This window comes from Abramis brama, assembly GCF_963993115.1.
Source record: "Abramis brama genome assembly, chromosome: 15".
Taxonomy (NCBI): domain Eukaryota; kingdom Metazoa; phylum Chordata; class Actinopteri; order Cypriniformes; family Leuciscidae; genus Abramis; species Abramis brama.
In genome coordinates, this window is record NC_139977.1 from 18,319,074 (window position 1) to 18,335,088 (window position 16,015).

Below are 16,015 nucleotides of genomic sequence, written 5' to 3' on the forward strand. Positions count from 1 at the left end.
TGTGCTTTGTTTATTCCTTAGCAGCAGATGGCAGTCACACATATTATTCTATCAGACCGAACGCTCGATGGAGGGCAATGTCTGGTGAATGTAGTTCAGCTGGAGTCAAACCACCAGAACAGGATTCACACGACCATGAGTTTGACAGCATCTTCTCCTTCCAGTTACATGTACCACAGCAGCAGTCAGTGCTCATATGCTATTATTTGTTTGTGTTCCTGCATAAAGCGCATATAGATAGATCTGCACGCGCGTGTTTGGAATTGTAAATGCGTAATAAGTTCAAGATTCTACAGAGCGATGCACTTTTTGCCATATTTTAACATCAGCTAACTGCGTCTTTGTTGACTCACCTTTCAGCACAAAACAAAAAAAACACGATAAGTTTAAATCATCAGTTTGACGTCAATTTTCTTTGAATAAACAGGTTACAGTGGTCATGTATTACTTAGATTTGTCTTTAAATATAAGCATAAAACAATAAATTAATAGAACAAACTGTTTAGCAAATAATAAACTATTGCCATTTTCTAAAATCCACATGGACATTCCATTTGTTGTTACCAGTCAAAAAGTTAGCCAGCGCAGTTATGACCGCTATATCAAATTGTTTTATTAAATGTGTTTTTAATATAGGCTATTATTTAAAATATTTAGGCTAATTTATTTCTTCTTGCTTTTTATGAAAATGTCTACGGAGTTAGATGTGTTTGTTGGGAATACCACTGTCCTGGATGAAGACGTGTACCAACTGTGGTTGAATGGACACAGGTTAATACATTTTTATGAGCTTGTAATACGCACTTTTCCGTTTAACATTTCAGGTGATGATATATTCTTCATCTTGGTAAATAGTCAGAGATGCAGTGAAAATGCAGATGGAAGCAGGAGCCTTGTTGGGTTGTGAAGCCAATGCAGACGTTTTACACAGCGACACCATGGACCAGTTCAGGACATTCCAGATGTGTGAGCGGCTCCTACAGTCCCCTTCCAAAGTGACCAATCAGCTTCTTTTCCAGATCCCTCCTCACCGTCAAAGAGTTTGGTGAGGTGGTCCTACTAGAGTTTGGTCCTACTAGAGTAGGGGAGAGCGGGGTATGTTGTCACACTTTTCACACTGTCTAACATTTACTGAGCACCATACATCAAAATGGTATAAATCTCATACCAAATGAAAGAAGGAAGTCTTGGGAACATATGTTGTATTCATAACATCTTCATATCTTATCTCATTACGGAGTTGTAGACTGTTGAATAGCGAGTGTGCACTTGTGACAATTTGCCCCATCGGCGGGTAAGTTGTCATGCTAGGGAGGGTAAGTTGTCACACTAGATTATCTAAAAATAAGAACACAACAACTTAATTGTGAATATTGATTTTAATTTTTAAATTCAAAACAGAACTGGAAATATAAACATCCGTGCCTGGAGAATCTGGAAAAACAATTATTTCAAACCAAATAATGCACATTTCAATTAAGTGGCAAGACCACTTTACTTTGAACTTTAAACTCAAACGTTCTATGGCTTGCACATAGATCCTGATAACTGAATGGAATGCTGCAGATAACTTAACCTCTGAACAAAACAGATGCCCTGTATCTGACTAATCGGACTCATCTCCAAAGTCACAATTCTGACACATAAATTGCCTAGCCTGAGGTGCAAGCATCATGGGCCCAATTGTTGCATTTTACACATTTTACGCATATGCTACTATGAACAATGCCTGAACTTCGTATTTTGAGCACTTCTTGTGTTGTTTTTTTTTGCCTCTTCACAATGACTTGCTTAATTTAGTCCTAATTTGTAAGTCGCTTTGGACAAAAGCGTCTGCTAAATGACTAAATGTAAATGTAGCTGCCTTGTTTTTCATAGGTCCAGATTTCTGCTTCCCTTTCTTTTGAAACGCTTTTTGCTAGATTGAGATTTATTCTTTTCTATTTCTAGTTGCTGCTTCACTGGCGTGTCAGTAAGTATTGCTGATTTGCGTCGTTTTCTTCCTTTGTTGGCTGGTTTTCGGGGACCATCTTTTGGATATGGCCGGATGTCCACTGGAGTTGGTAGCCCACTGTCAGCAATAGCATTGCTGGGTAAGGGTGAGCTGGTGATAGCAGAAGCATAACTGGGCGTGCTAGGCAGGGCAGGGTTGGTGCTGGGGCTGTGTTTATTTGTACAGGGGCAAGTTGTCACATGTGAAGACTTGCCCCAAAGTCATTGAGACAACTTGCCCCATATTGACATGTGAGCTAATATTGACTAAATCTCAAGTTTAGCTCAACATATCACTTTAGCTAAAGTACCAAAAGACACGTTACTGTCTCCTCTATTTTGTGCAAAATAATAATTTTAAACATTCATACCTAACAAAGTTGTATTGCATAAAATGTAAAGTGAATTTTTTTTACTTTTTAAGCAGAAAAATAAGAAAATTGTGCTAACCTCAGATTACAGTGATCTTGACCACATGTGAACAGGAAGTTGACTATAGAAGAAGAAGTCACATAAAGTGGCTATTTGATTTTTGAGATAGAGCCTCTAGTGTTGGAGTTATGGACAGTGTGACAACTTACCCGTGTGACAACTTACCCCGCTCTCCCCTACACACTAGTCCTACTAGAGTCCTCTACACCACTACTAGAGTTTGCATCCATTTTCTATATATTACCAAAGAAGTTTTAGTTGTTAGCTAGGGCATCATCTGTGTTTTGTTGAGGCCATCCTTAAAAATATTCTTGTTTGCCGTAACCCGACCGACCCTGTCAATTTAGTACCGACCCAATTATTTATTTTTTCCCCCTTTTAGTCCGACCGACTTGCCGGTTGTAAAATGCGTTAAGACCGACCGATTTTTTTTTTAACTCTTCAAACAACTAATACAAATGCAATAAAATAATATTAGTTATTAAGTATTGTGAATATAAATTGCCTAGACCTACATACAAACATAAGCTATGTTCTTTCTTTTAAATAAAAACCCGTGGCGCGTCATCTATGATTATGTTTACACCATTGGTTAACGCATTACGGCCTGTCGCTTCGTTTCATTCACTGTCAATGGTTCGCGCTTGGTAATGATGGCTGCGGCTTTACTCTAAAGATTATTTCATTTTTATATGTTGTTGAATATGGTTTATTAAAAAATAAACATATGAGAGCGTGTTATAGGCTATATGTCATGTTATTGTCAGATATGACGACGCTACTGCAACACGTATCGCCACAGATGAGAAGCTGAGCATCTATTCATTAAGCCAACGTGCACTGCCAACTATCGCAAATCAAAGTGAAAGTAAGTCGCAGACGCTTAACAGACACAATCATCTTCATTTAATGTAAAGAAACGAAATGATCTTACCAGGGCTGTTTCCGCTTTCTCTTATTGCGGGCTTTGATTCAGAAATTTTAGCTGATGATCAATAAAATAATGTATCTCATAACTGTTGCTTTCGGTGACGTGCACTCCATTAAATCTGCATATAGCGGGAATTGAAGATCGGATTTATATCCGCAAAAAAACAACACACATTTGTATATGTAACCAGGTGTAAATGGAATCGTTTTGATAAATCAGATTGCAATCCGATCTGAGAAAACGCATGAAGTGGCCTGGTGTGAACAGCCCCTAGACATCGGTGACCCCCGATTTTTTTTTTTTTATATAAAAAAATATATACTTTTTTATATATATTTTTAATATATATATAAAAATATAGACCTACCTACCGACCCTTTTTTTCTTTCTTTTTTGCTGTTACTGCAAACCAAAATATTTTTAAGGATGGCCTGAGGTTTTTTGTTTCTTGCCACATTTGTCCTGTAGGTACTATGAGTTTGAGTGTAGTAGTGTAGTAGTGTGTTTGCCAGGGAGGTGCTCAGTAAGAAACTCCTAAGGGAACAAAAAAGACTTGGACAACATCAGCTGAAAGACTGGGATTGCACACAAGAGCTGTTGTCGACAGGTGCCGCAAACACTCTGGCTTCTTGTATTTTTGAATGCCTCATAGGAAAGGATGAATATTGCATGATTTGCAATGCTATTTTACAGAAATTATTTTGTCAGTGTACTATAATATGTCTCTGTTCATAGAGCTGTGTATGTGAATGCCGAGGCTTTTTAGGTCGGGTAGAATTCTGGATCTCTGAGTCTGACCCAGTTAGTTTGCTGGCTTCCATGGCTGCAATACACAGTGTTTTCTGGCAAACGGGGGTGTCAAATTGGCAGTGGGCGGGATCACACACACCAAAACAAAAACATTCATGGGATGCACTTTTCAAAGTATAATAACTGGCTCTAGCATTGTTTTTGCATTTGAACTTTGTATGTTTTCTTAAATATCTGCATATATATTATGGTATTTGTATGCTTTAGAACAGTCAAAAAATGACATACAGCACCTATAACTAACGTTAACAGAGATTAATAAATACTGTAACAAATATATTGCTCACTGTAGAAGGTTAATGTTAGTCAATACATTAACTACTGTTAAATAATGGGATAAATGATTACTATTTTAACCCCTTTTTACCCTTTTCTCATTTTGACAATTTCACCAAAGTGGTGGAAGAGCTAAAAGGCCCCCTAGTGGAGAACATGTAACATCACTTTCTCCTCTGATGTTCTGGCAAGGTGAGACTTCCACACATGAGGCCAAATGAAGCATATACAGTATATTCTCTACCATTCCCTTACAAGTGTTAAGGAGCAGCTGTTCCACCTATTGAAATTGTGACCATTTCTAACTTTCCAATACCAAGGATGTAAATGTGAGCCAAAAAACATATTTCTTACCTGTTCTTGTTATAAAGATTAAGATGCTTTTGTGATTTAATACAACCAGCTTCACCAGTGAAAGCTTTTGGAGTTATAATTGAAAGCCATCATAAACTTGGCCAAACCTAGGATACACACAGGCATATATTAAAACTGATGTTTCTGTTCTGTTCATCCTCTTACTGTTTTGCTTGGTTTTTCTCCTCCATTATTTTTTCTCCTCATATGCTCTTTTCTGTTCCCTACTCGCTTTTCACACTCTCCCCTGTCCTCTCTCTGATTCAGCCATGTCTCTCTGCAGGGACTATGCCACCATTGTATTTTTTGCTAAAAGTCGTTTTGATACAGGGTACTACAGTACTTGTCTTTCCAGGACTTTGCCTTTTGCGCTGTTACAGCTAATCAGCTACTGGACTATGGGAGCAGTTGGTAAGATGTTTGTCTTTAAGAGACAGTTCACTGACAGCTCAGACTGTCTGTACTTACTAATATGCACTGCAAAACTGCACTAAACCAAGTAGAATGCATTTCAAAGTGAAGTAGGTACTATGAAAACAAGCATGTATAAAAACAACAAATATGCACTGCAGAAACACTACAGCAGCAACTACTACCATTTGCATGGCATTCCACCAATCAGATCATCTTTGGTGTGTGTCTTTGTGTAGCACGCAATGGTGACATGCAGAGTAAAATTTAAGCCAGCAGGGAGGTGACAGTGCAAAAATTGTTCAGCCTATGGCCATTAATTAGGAACTATTTGGAAAATCCATAATTGGAAATGTTAAAGTAATGAAGCAAAATTAATTGGAAAGAAAAGGCATTACAAGTTAATGCATTCTAATATATATATATATATATATATATATATATATATATATATATATATATATATATATATATATATATATATGAAACTGAAACACCTAGTTTTAGACCACAATAATTTATTAGTATGGTGTAGGGCCTTCTTTTGTAGCCGTCTTGTGAATGACAGATATAATACAAGTCTCTTACAGTGGCCAGAGGGATTTTGAGCCATTCCTCTTCCAGAACCGCAGCCCGGTTACTATGTGATGCTGGTGGAGGAAAATGTTTTCTGATTCGCTCCTCCAAAATACCCCAAAGTGGCTCAATAATATGTAGATCTGGTGACTGCGCAGGCTATGGGAGATGTTCAACTTCACTTTTATGTTTGTTTGTCAAACCATTCTGTCACAAGTCTTGCTGTGTGTATCAGTGCATTATCATGCTGATTCACAGCCCTTCAGGGTACAATGTTTGAACCATTAGGTGCACATAATGGTCCTCCAGAATGGTTTGGTAGTTCTTGGTCATTGCTTATTACTAATTACTTTCTAAATCCCATATCAACCTCGACCAGTTGAACAATACAAGGATAGACATGAAACTGCCCTTTAATTCTTTCAAATAAATAATATAAAATTGCATAAATTATTCTTGAACTGACCAAAGCATTTAAAGGGAGAAAGCTGTTAAATTTTGATGTTAAATCCACTATTGTTTTATATAGAATTGTTCTATAGTCGATACAACTGTTATTTCCTGTAATTAAATTACAGAAAAATTAAGAGTAATCCTTTACTTTACTTTTTCAAAGGAAAAGTAATTCAATTACATTAATTAATTACTTAGTAATGCAGGAATGTAAAATTAGTGAAGATTCGCCACTAGTCCGTGCACATATAAGCGTGAAACCTCCAACACTATATTGGCCAGTGTTTCAGTTTCATTGTCCAACCCCTATATATATATATTTGTATGTTTATATAAAGTTTGTTTTATTTATTAATTTGTTTTATGTTGGATAACGTGGATGAACATTAGAATTTGTCAAGAGCTCTAGTTAGCATTGCTTCAAAACTCACACACACACACACACCAAAGATGTCCAGGATCTGTTCATTGACCTTGTGGAGAAGGTAATGCACTGACACTGTAGATAAACTGCATGGCACGCCATGAGGTGATATTTGTCCCCGAATAGTCCCAGGTTGAATGTGACAGAATGATTTTCGTTTCTCCTCGCAGTTCACGTGCCGGTCAGATAAATGGACAATCGGAGACCTCAGACTTTTCCTCAAGCACTACAGCAGCTCTGTGCACACGCTTCAGGCTTTCAGGTTAGTATACATGCATTTATGTGTGTTTGTGATCACTTTATCATATAAAAAACATTTGTTAAAAATCCAGTTAGCGTGATCAAATCTCTCTTTGCTAAATTTTACTACCTCAGTTCCCTATGTATATTAAAGTATTCTTGTACAATAGATTTAACTTGAGTATAAAAAAATCTGCCTTAATTGCTGGTTTTAAAAGTGGTCATTAGGATAGTCCTGTTACTTATTATTTGGGTAATAGTAGCTACCTGTTTGTGTGCCCAGCGGGTGTGGGTCATCAGCAGGGGGGCTGGTCAGCTCTGGAGTGTATGGATGAGGAGACACTTTTACTACCTTATAAAAGGCCAGAGCTGGGACAGCTGTCACCCCCTACAAATGGTCATGGAAATTTCCTCTGGATATCTGCAGAAAAGTCCTCATGGGAACTTTCCCCGGCACTCCTGCTGTTTCTGAAAGTAGGCTACCTCTGTTGTTTCCATCAAAGCCATTGTCTTAATGGTTCTTAATTCTTTGTGTAATGAAGACGCACGATGTTCCTGGCACCGGGTTGTGTGTTACAGTCAAATCAGGAGGCCTTGCCTCCTTTTTAGCCCTGTTAATTTGTGTCTGCATTCCTTTTTGACATCCCCCAGTAAATATCCAGCAGTGCCAGACACAAGCGAGCTTGATCAGGATGAAAGTTAACCAGGTAAAGTGTATTAAAAATGGCAAGCCTATGAATTGCACAGGATTTGCCTAATAAAACCCAGGTGGATTGTTTTGCAAGCGGACAAAACATAATAGATTTGGGATTTGGTCTGGAAAGCAGGAATTTGAATCCTTGGGGGCTGGAGGAAAAATAAGGCAGGAGGGTGAAGGGTGGCAGAGATGCAGGGGCCGTACTGGAGTGGGTGGAGGGGAAGAAGTGGGCCGTCCTAAGCTCCTTTCAATAGCATTGCATCTTTCCTCACATTCAAAATACACAGCTATCACGGCCTGGGTCCTGTCTGTGGTCAACAACAGGCCGCTATATGCTGAGGGAGAGAGAAATCCATAGACATAGAGACAGACGAACAACACGACTTCTGCCGGACAGATCAAGTGAAGTGAGTTTCAAACCATCTGTATTTGTAATTTCAAACAATCTGTAAACCATTTATCATTCCAGGACTTTACTCAGTGTTTCCTTGCAACTTCTACTACGAAATGAGTGACAGGAAATGAGTCAATGCTTTGCCAGATGTGACAGAAATCTTTAGTTTGAATTGTAACAATCGTTATAGTTGAGGATTGCAGACAAGGCTGTTGGCTTATTTTTGGACGGATCTGAGTGCATGGAATTGCCGTCATATCCTGCAGAGTTCAGACACTGGCCATGTTACTGCCTCTTATAGGCAGGCCAACTCCACTGTTCCAGAACAAACAGTAAAGCAAGTCCCTAGAAATCTAAGGAAAGTCAAGTCAGTTTATTTATAGAGCACAAATAAAAACAAGTAATGTACCAGATGGTATAATGTTTTTAATGGTTATGGTAATTAAGCAACCAAAGGTTAAAAAAACTCAAAGCTACAGAGAAAGATCATCTTTAACATGAGTGTAGGCAGATGTAGTTTGTCAGATGATTTGAGAGTCCTAAAGGGATAATGAAGGTTGAATAGATAAGATGGAGCGGCTATAAAAACAAATAATAAAGCCTTATAATAAATTCTTTATTGTAGTGTAACAAGTTTAGAGAGGCCAGAACAGTTGAGATGCTGTCCATTTTGGACAATAAAGTCCTGTGTTAAGAGTGTTACAAAAGTAGTAACATGCAATTGTTTCCTCATACCTGTTAGTTTTGCTGACATAGATAAATCTGTTTAGGTTGATTCTGTGATTAAATATTATATTTGACTTGATTAAAACCAGTTAATGTTACCATTATTGTTGTGTACAGTAGTCAGGATGATATGAAGGCATAAATAACTGTCTTCAGATCGCTGAATGTGAGGAATGGAAAGTCTGTCATGCAATGTCTGATTATATGCACCGACTTGTCGGTCAAATCATAAACTTGCATTTATAACTTACAGTATCACATATGCCATGGAGTAATATTTGTTCAAGACTTATATTTATGTAAACCTAATCTCACTTGAAAAAATGTCCATGCTGGTTCAGGTAAGTTAATGCTGGTCGAGCTGCTGGACAATGCTATTGTAAACACTTGCAATAAGGTTCATTTAGTAAGGTATCATGAACCAACAAAGAACAGTACTCTTACAGCATTTATTAATCTAGATTAATACATTTTAATATTTCACATTGTATAAATTAACAATAAATAATGCATTATGAAAGCATGAATATGAATAAAAGTATTGTATGATTTATAAATGAACATTAACCTAGACAATTTAGCATAATTTTAATACTATTATAATTTGTATATATTTTTTATTTATTTTTATTTTTAGTTTGTCATTTTTAATGTCTATACAGAGTAGTGTTTATATTGTACTGTAAGTGTAAATCATAAGGCTAATTAACAATCCTAATGGTGACACACACCAGTAACCCCCCCCCATATAACATGTTTATTAGCAATTACCTTTGTTCTTTTTTTACAAGGGTTCACCCACACCTGTCTGTCTGCCCCCTCCTTATATTACCAGAGGAGACGAACAGACCTCCTTGCGCGTCTGTTCTCTCTCTTATCGGGCCTCTTTGGAGTGAGACTGTGCCTTTACGACATCTATACATTTGTTCATCCATCCAGCTGTGAGTGTGGCAGTGTGAGTGTCCTGTACCCTGTAACTATGAAGGCCACATTTGTGCTACTTTGTGTGGGTCTGCTTGTTCTTCCTGCTACAATCTGTCAGTCTCCTGCTGAACGTGACTCTTACACAGTAAGTAATTTGACAATTTCTCCATGTTCCTTCTACCGTCCTCTTCATGCTTGAACATGTAAATTTCTATCTGCCTTCCTACATAACTCCCCATATGTAGTGTGGTACTGTATGCTGTCAGACATCAGTTTGCATTAGAAGTCATGTTCCTGTCAATGAAAGTGTTTGAGTGAGACTAATGATTAAAGATAACACATAATAAAGTGTGTTTTCTCTGCCAGGAGTGTACAGATGGCTATGAGTGGGACGTGCAGACTCAACTCTGTCGAGGTGGGTGGAAGGTCATGTGCCAGAGAAAGAGAGAGAGATGATGAGAAAGTGATGCATTTCTCTTCTAATTATCTTGTTGGTTAAATGTCACATGCACAATCCGTCTGTCCTGCCCCTGTGTCTGGCTGCATCTTTGAATGTTAAAATACACTATGTGTATTTGCATTGCATTATTTGCATTGACTTCTCACCTGGTGAGAAACCTAAATTCTTTTTTCTATTTTACTTAGACATAAACGAGTGTGATACTATTCAGGAGGCATGTCAAGGAGAGATGAAATGCTTCAATCACTATGGTGGTTACCTGTGCCTTCCTCGCTCTGCCCATGTGGTCACCGCACCTGAGTCCTCCAGCCAATCAGAGCCCAGTGTGCCTGTGGAGACTAACGAGGCCTTTAACCCCTGTCCCGTAGGCTACAGGGCCCAAGGAGAAACCTGTGTGGGTGAGTTATTTAAAGGCAGATGTGGGAAATCCTATTCATATGGTTTTAGATTGAATATGTGCATCAGTAGTGTGGCGTACAGAAGCTCTTCATCATTTAGAGGATTGTGTGTGTGTATTGGACAGACATTGATGAGTGTGAATTGGACATGCATGACTGCCAGCCCAGCCAGCAGTGCATCAACACCGTGGGCACCTACACCTGTCAGTGCCCTGACGGCTACAGCAAGATTGGCATAGAGTGTGTTGGTGAGAGAAGAAATGATCTGTCTTAACGTCTGTCTTTAAAATATGGATGTGTCTTTAATGGCCATTTTCACTGAGAGAAACAATTCAAGATTTATAGTAATCTGCAGTCAAGAATCATCCTGGTCGATTTAATTTGTATAGGATTAGGCTTCTATTCTACAGTCTACAGTGTCTTCTTCTCTCTTCTGTTAGATATTGATGAATGCAGGTACAGGTACTGTCAGCATCGCTGCGTGAATGTGCCTGGATCTTTCTCTTGTGAATGTGAGCCTGGATTCCAGCTGGCAGGAAACAACCGATCCTGTGTTGGTAAGTCCTTAAACCAGATACTGTACATACTCCAAAAAACAAAATTTTCTTACGCACTCACATCATTAGTTTGACAGGTTAATCAAAATGCCTTTTTAAACAGAATAGTTTAATAAAAAAATTAAATTCTGTCACTGTTTCGAACTTCTTTCCTCCATGGAACAAGATGTTTTCCAAATGAATGGCCATGGGGCCATTAAAAGCACCATCAAATGAAAATGCCATGTTTGATGTCAGTGAATATCTGTTATTTGAGAATAAATCATTAATGTCCATATATATTTAACGTTAATGAACATGAATGAGACATAAAACATATTACTGAGTTTTGGCACTTTCATTATCCTTTTTTGCCCTTTTTGGAGATCAACACACACTTTTGTTGAAAATTTTCAAAAAAAATTGTTTTAATGATCATGGCAACATAATATGTTGTTTTTTCCATTACTTTAACTCAAATGAAAATAATTTAACCAATTTCAACTTCATTTAAGATTCAAGTAATTTTTAATGTTATTTAAATGAGCCAAAAAAATAGTTGAAAGGCTTTGAATTGAAATACTGTCAATTTGAGTATACAGTAGTTAAAACATTTAAAGCAGAAACTTATTTCTTAGTTCTTTTGTTTCTTTTTTTACGGTACAGCACCTATTCTATTCACTTTTGTTGTATGGAAAATGGCAGAATGAACATACTTCAGAATTACTTCGTTTGTCTTCCATGGAAGAAAGTTAAACAGGTTTGGAATGACATGATGGTCAGAGCAAACACCAGAGACTTGGACCAAACATTTCAAGAGCGCTGCGTTAATGTTGTAACAGCCTAAAGAGAATCTACACAGAATGTTTTTTACTAGTTATTTTTATAACCCTAAACTACCCTTCCCGGAACATTGCAGATGCTAATACAATAATTTAAAGTGCAAACTTTCAATTTAATGTTTTCTATTCAGAAATGTTATTTAGCACAGAACTTCTAACATCTCTGTTCTTTGTTGTCAGATGTAAATGAGTGTGAGATGGGAGCACCTTGTCAGCAAAGGTGTTACAACAGTTATGGCACATTCCTGTGTCGCTGTGATCAGGGCTATGACCTGGGACCTGATGGATACTCGTGCAATGGTTGGTGCACAAGACATTAGCTTAATAGTTTTTGACAAATTGATGATGGACTGAATGTGACTGGCTTTATTTCTCTTCTCCCAGATGTTGATGAGTGCAGCTATTCCAGTTTCCTTTGCCAGTTTCAGTGTATGAATGAACCTGGAAGATTTTCCTGCGTTTGTCCAGACGGTTACGAGCTACTTGGAACACGACTCTGCCAAGGTAAATGTCCCCATATTTAAAGACGCCATATTATGCTTTTACAAAGTCTTGATTTTTGGGGTGGTTTACTAGAATAGGGTTTCATGCTTGAATGTAAAAAAAACACACATTATTTTTCACATATTTGATGCTGTTGCAGCACCTCTTTTCCCAGTCTGCCTATAACGCTCTGTGTAGCTCCTACTGTGAAGCCCCTCCTTCCATAAAGTGCAATGAGCTCTGATTGGTCTGCTGGACCAGTATGTTGCATAATAGGTCCTCTTTAAAAAAAAAAAAATCCTTTTTAACACTTACGTTCCTCCTTATACCCTACAGCATTTATAGCACTAAATGACTCTTACATTCAGCTTGTCATAATAATTCTGTGTGTAGATGTGAATGAGTGTGAGACAGGCACTCATCTGTGTGGGGAGAGACAGGTCTGTGTGAACATCCATGGTGGGCATCAGTGTTTGGACTCCAACCACTGCCAGGACCCCTACGTCCAGGTCTCAGAGAAGTGAGCCATTTTTAAAGACAACATTTAATTGAATCAGTCATGTTTTGGCACTTTTCAGTATTTAATAGGGGTGTAACAATACATCGATATGATCATATCAATGTATAAAATGTATCTATGTGTAAATTAGTCGCAATATAATAATATCAATATAACGATCAATATACCATTGAATCGAATTGTAATAATATCACGGAATTTTTGAGGTATCGGCAAATATCGTATCATTGGCTATGAGAATCAATATCATATCGTATAGTATCGTAATGAAACATCCGATTTACACCCCTAGTATTTAACACCCTTCTCCATTTTTTCCTTTTCATTTTTTGTCACTTTCTTTCTATCCAGTCGTTGTATATGTCCAGTGGTGAAGTCGGAGTGTCGTGACATGCCTTTCTCCATTGTGCATCGATACATGAGCATCACCTCTGAACGCTCAGTTCCCTCAGACATCTTCCAGATCCAGGCCACCAGCGTCTATCCTGGAGCCAACAACTCCTTCCGCATTCGTTCTGGAGACGAAAATGGAGAATTCTACATACGGGTTAGTCAGAGACGTAATGTCTTTTATACATCAGTTTCAAAACTTAAGTTACATAATGTGTGATTTAGTACATACTGGTAAAAATAGATCTAATTTGCTTTTTTTAATTTTATTATTATGGTAACACTTTATTTTACAGTGTCCTTGTTACATCATTTACATGTACTTACCATAGTAATAACAGTAAATTATGCATAATATACATATACATATACATGCAACTAACCCTCAACAAAAACCCTAATTCTACCCTAACCCTATAGTAAGTACATGTAGTTGCTTAATATTACTCAGTACTTAAATATATAATTACACTGTAACAATGACACCTTAAAATAAAGTGTAACCAAAATAATATTACACTACTGTTCATATTATATATATATATCATATTATATGTATAATATGATATATCAATATATCATATTGTATATTTTTGAAAGAAGCCTCTTATGTTCACCAAGGCTGCACTTATTTGATGTAAAATCAGTAATATTTTGAAATATTATTAAAAATTAAAATAACTGATTTGATTTTAATATATTTTAAGATTTTATTTATTCCTGTGATGGTAAAGCTGAATTTTTAGCATCATTAATCCAGTCTTCAGTGTCACATGATCCTTCAGAAATCATTCTAAAATACTGATTGTGCTGCTTAATTATTGAACTGTGAAGACAATTTTGTGGATTATCAATATTATTATAATTATTTGGTTATTTTTTGATGGACAGAAAGCTCAGTAGAACAGCATTTATTTAATGCATTCTTGCTGAATAAATGTTACTTTAAAAAAATCATACTGGCCCCAATCTTTTAAACTATAGTGTATTTTATTATATTATATTATAATTATATTATATTATAAAGATTGGGGCCAGTATGATTTTTATTTTATTATAATAACACTTTATAATAAGATTTTTATTACATTATTAATACATGATCATTGTCACATATTAGTTTATATTGATTATTGACCTAATAGTGCAGAATCTTAAATATTTTGTTTTATTGTTTCATCTCTTGTCCCCAGCAAATCAACAACATCGGTGCCATGTTGGTTTTGGCCCGAGCAGTGACTGGACCAAAGGAGTACGTCCTGGATTTGGAGATGGTGTCTGTCAATCCTCTCATGAACTATCAGACCAGCTCTGTTCTTCGTCTCTCCGTTTATGTTGGACCTTATGCTTTCTGAGGAGAGAGAAATGGAGGGATGAACATAGACAAAATACTGAATGACAGAAGAATTTGAATTCAGTCTATTTCTGCTTCCATGTGTTAAGAATTAGGAACACAATTCCAGAATTCACCAGCTAATAATGTGAAATCGTCTTTTTTTGTTGCTGACTTTGGCCTGTAACTGCGGGCCTATTCCGGGAAGTGCTAAAGCATCTGAACATTCATTCCTCTCACTTTGTCACCGTGGACTCATTCTCACACATACATGCAGCATACAAGTACAAACACACACACACACCATAAACACAAACACATACTGTATCAGCTCCAAATATTTCAGAAAGATAGATCAACAGATCTTATTACTACCAGTTTTTGCTAATAAAATCCCTCAATACATATTTACAGTATATTTATATCTAACCTACATACAACACATATTTCAAAGTACCTTTGTAATTCTTAGTGTAATACTGTATTATCTCAAACTAAAGACAAATACAGGTCTCTATGGGCCTTGAATGAAACAGATTTCTTTGTAAATAATTTCTGCATTTTGTCTAATGCATATTGAATTCACTTCTGCTCCTTGACGATACAAAAATCTGTTTTTTTATTTTGTTTTATTATATTTTTTGCATAATTAATTTTTTTAACTAAAAAGTAAATAAATGTTAAGAAATAAATGTTTCTTGTCTGTAGGCTGAAAATAACCCAATTTTTGTTCATGCTAATAATTTCGGGTTGAATTCCTCCTGATTGGAAGTGTTGAAGGTAAGTAAATGAAATGTATTTCTCAGGTGTCTCCACATGGTGACAGTGTAACACTGGTGAACACATAATGAGTTTTACCTTTTTGCTATTAGTTGAAAACCATTATTACAGACACATTTATGGGGCAAAGTTCACAAATGTGTTGCCTAAAATAAATGTCACATGTTATACAGTAGGTCTACTGTACTTCGTTACTACTGTACATAATATTTTCAGTCTGAAAATACTATGTATTTACTACAAGATTTGAAGTTATGTAGTTTCGGAACAAATTTACTGTAAGCCTACATCATAGACAAAAAGACAGAACAGCTGAAGAAGTTAATGGATAAAAAAAGTAACAATGACTATATGAAAACTGATTCCAAATGCTAATTGGAGTGTAAAAGGCTTGTGTTTTTGCAGGCCATTCATTAACATGATTTCATCAATGGACTGGTCATCTCGCACTTGTTGTGGAATAATGGCAAAACGAGTAGGAAGTTCTATTTGAGTCAGCGTCTGATTTATTACTGCTATATGTGTGTGAAACATCTGAGTTAATTATAACGGCATGGAGTGTATTGTCAAGTGATAAGTGTGAATTTAGCCCAGTGTAGCTCCAGCAGGGAAATGATGAGCTCATTGATGGTC

At 36.7% G+C, this 16,015-nt stretch overlaps 2 protein-coding genes across 4 annotated transcripts; both read left to right on the forward strand.

Annotated features, from left to right (window-relative positions):
- Positions 1-119: 119 nt before the first annotated feature.
- On the forward strand, positions 120-5,477 carry fibpb (fibroblast growth factor (acidic) intracellular binding protein b; the record flags this gene model as incomplete). The annotated part of the gene is made up of 6 exons (XM_084136464.1): positions 120-184; positions 705-771; positions 856-1,045; positions 4,563-4,633; positions 5,063-5,206; positions 5,446-5,477. Exons 2-6 carry the CDS (start codon positions 762-764, stop codon positions 5,475-5,477), a joined length of 447 nt encoding a protein of 148 aa, XP_083992590.1. The 5' UTR covers positions 120-184; positions 705-761.
- Positions 5,478-7,254: 1,777 nt separating this feature from the next.
- On the forward strand, positions 7,255-15,553 carry efemp2b (EGF containing fibulin extracellular matrix protein 2b). 3 transcript variants are annotated; one of them, XM_084138104.1, is made up of 13 exons: positions 7,255-7,373; positions 7,551-7,606; positions 7,884-8,003; positions 9,552-9,785; positions 10,007-10,055; positions 10,286-10,498; positions 10,624-10,746; positions 10,939-11,055; positions 12,057-12,176; positions 12,261-12,380; positions 12,753-12,879; positions 13,231-13,426; positions 14,463-15,553. In XM_084138104.1, the coding sequence occupies exons 1-13, from the start codon at positions 7,337-7,339 to the stop codon at positions 14,622-14,624; spliced, it is 1,674 nt and encodes a 557-aa protein (XP_083994230.1). In that variant the 5' UTR covers positions 7,255-7,336; the 3' UTR covers positions 14,625-15,553. The 3 variants fall into 3 exon arrangements, with proteins under 3 accessions (XP_083994230.1, XP_083994231.1, XP_083994232.1); XM_084138105.1 differs by lacking the exons at positions 7,255-7,373; positions 7,551-7,606 and having other exon boundaries at positions 7,860-8,003; positions 9,508-9,785; XM_084138106.1 differs by lacking the exons at positions 7,255-7,373; positions 7,551-7,606 and having other exon boundaries at positions 7,890-8,003; positions 9,656-9,785.
- Positions 15,554-16,015: the final 462 nt, after the last annotated feature.

Excerpts from the sequence above, each read along its gene's own strand:
- efemp2b (XM_084138104.1), top strand. The coding sequence starts at position 7,337 with ATGGGAACTTTCCCCGGCACTCCTGCTGTTTCTGAAA. Across the intron at positions 7,607-7,883 it reads TCAGGATGAAAGTTAACCAG|CTATCACGGCCTGGGTCCTG; the intron begins GTAAAGTGTATT and ends CAAAATACACAG. Across the intron at positions 8,004-9,551 it reads TGCCGGACAGATCAAGTGAA|AGGAGACGAACAGACCTCCT; the intron begins GTGAGTTTCAAA and ends TTATATTACCAG.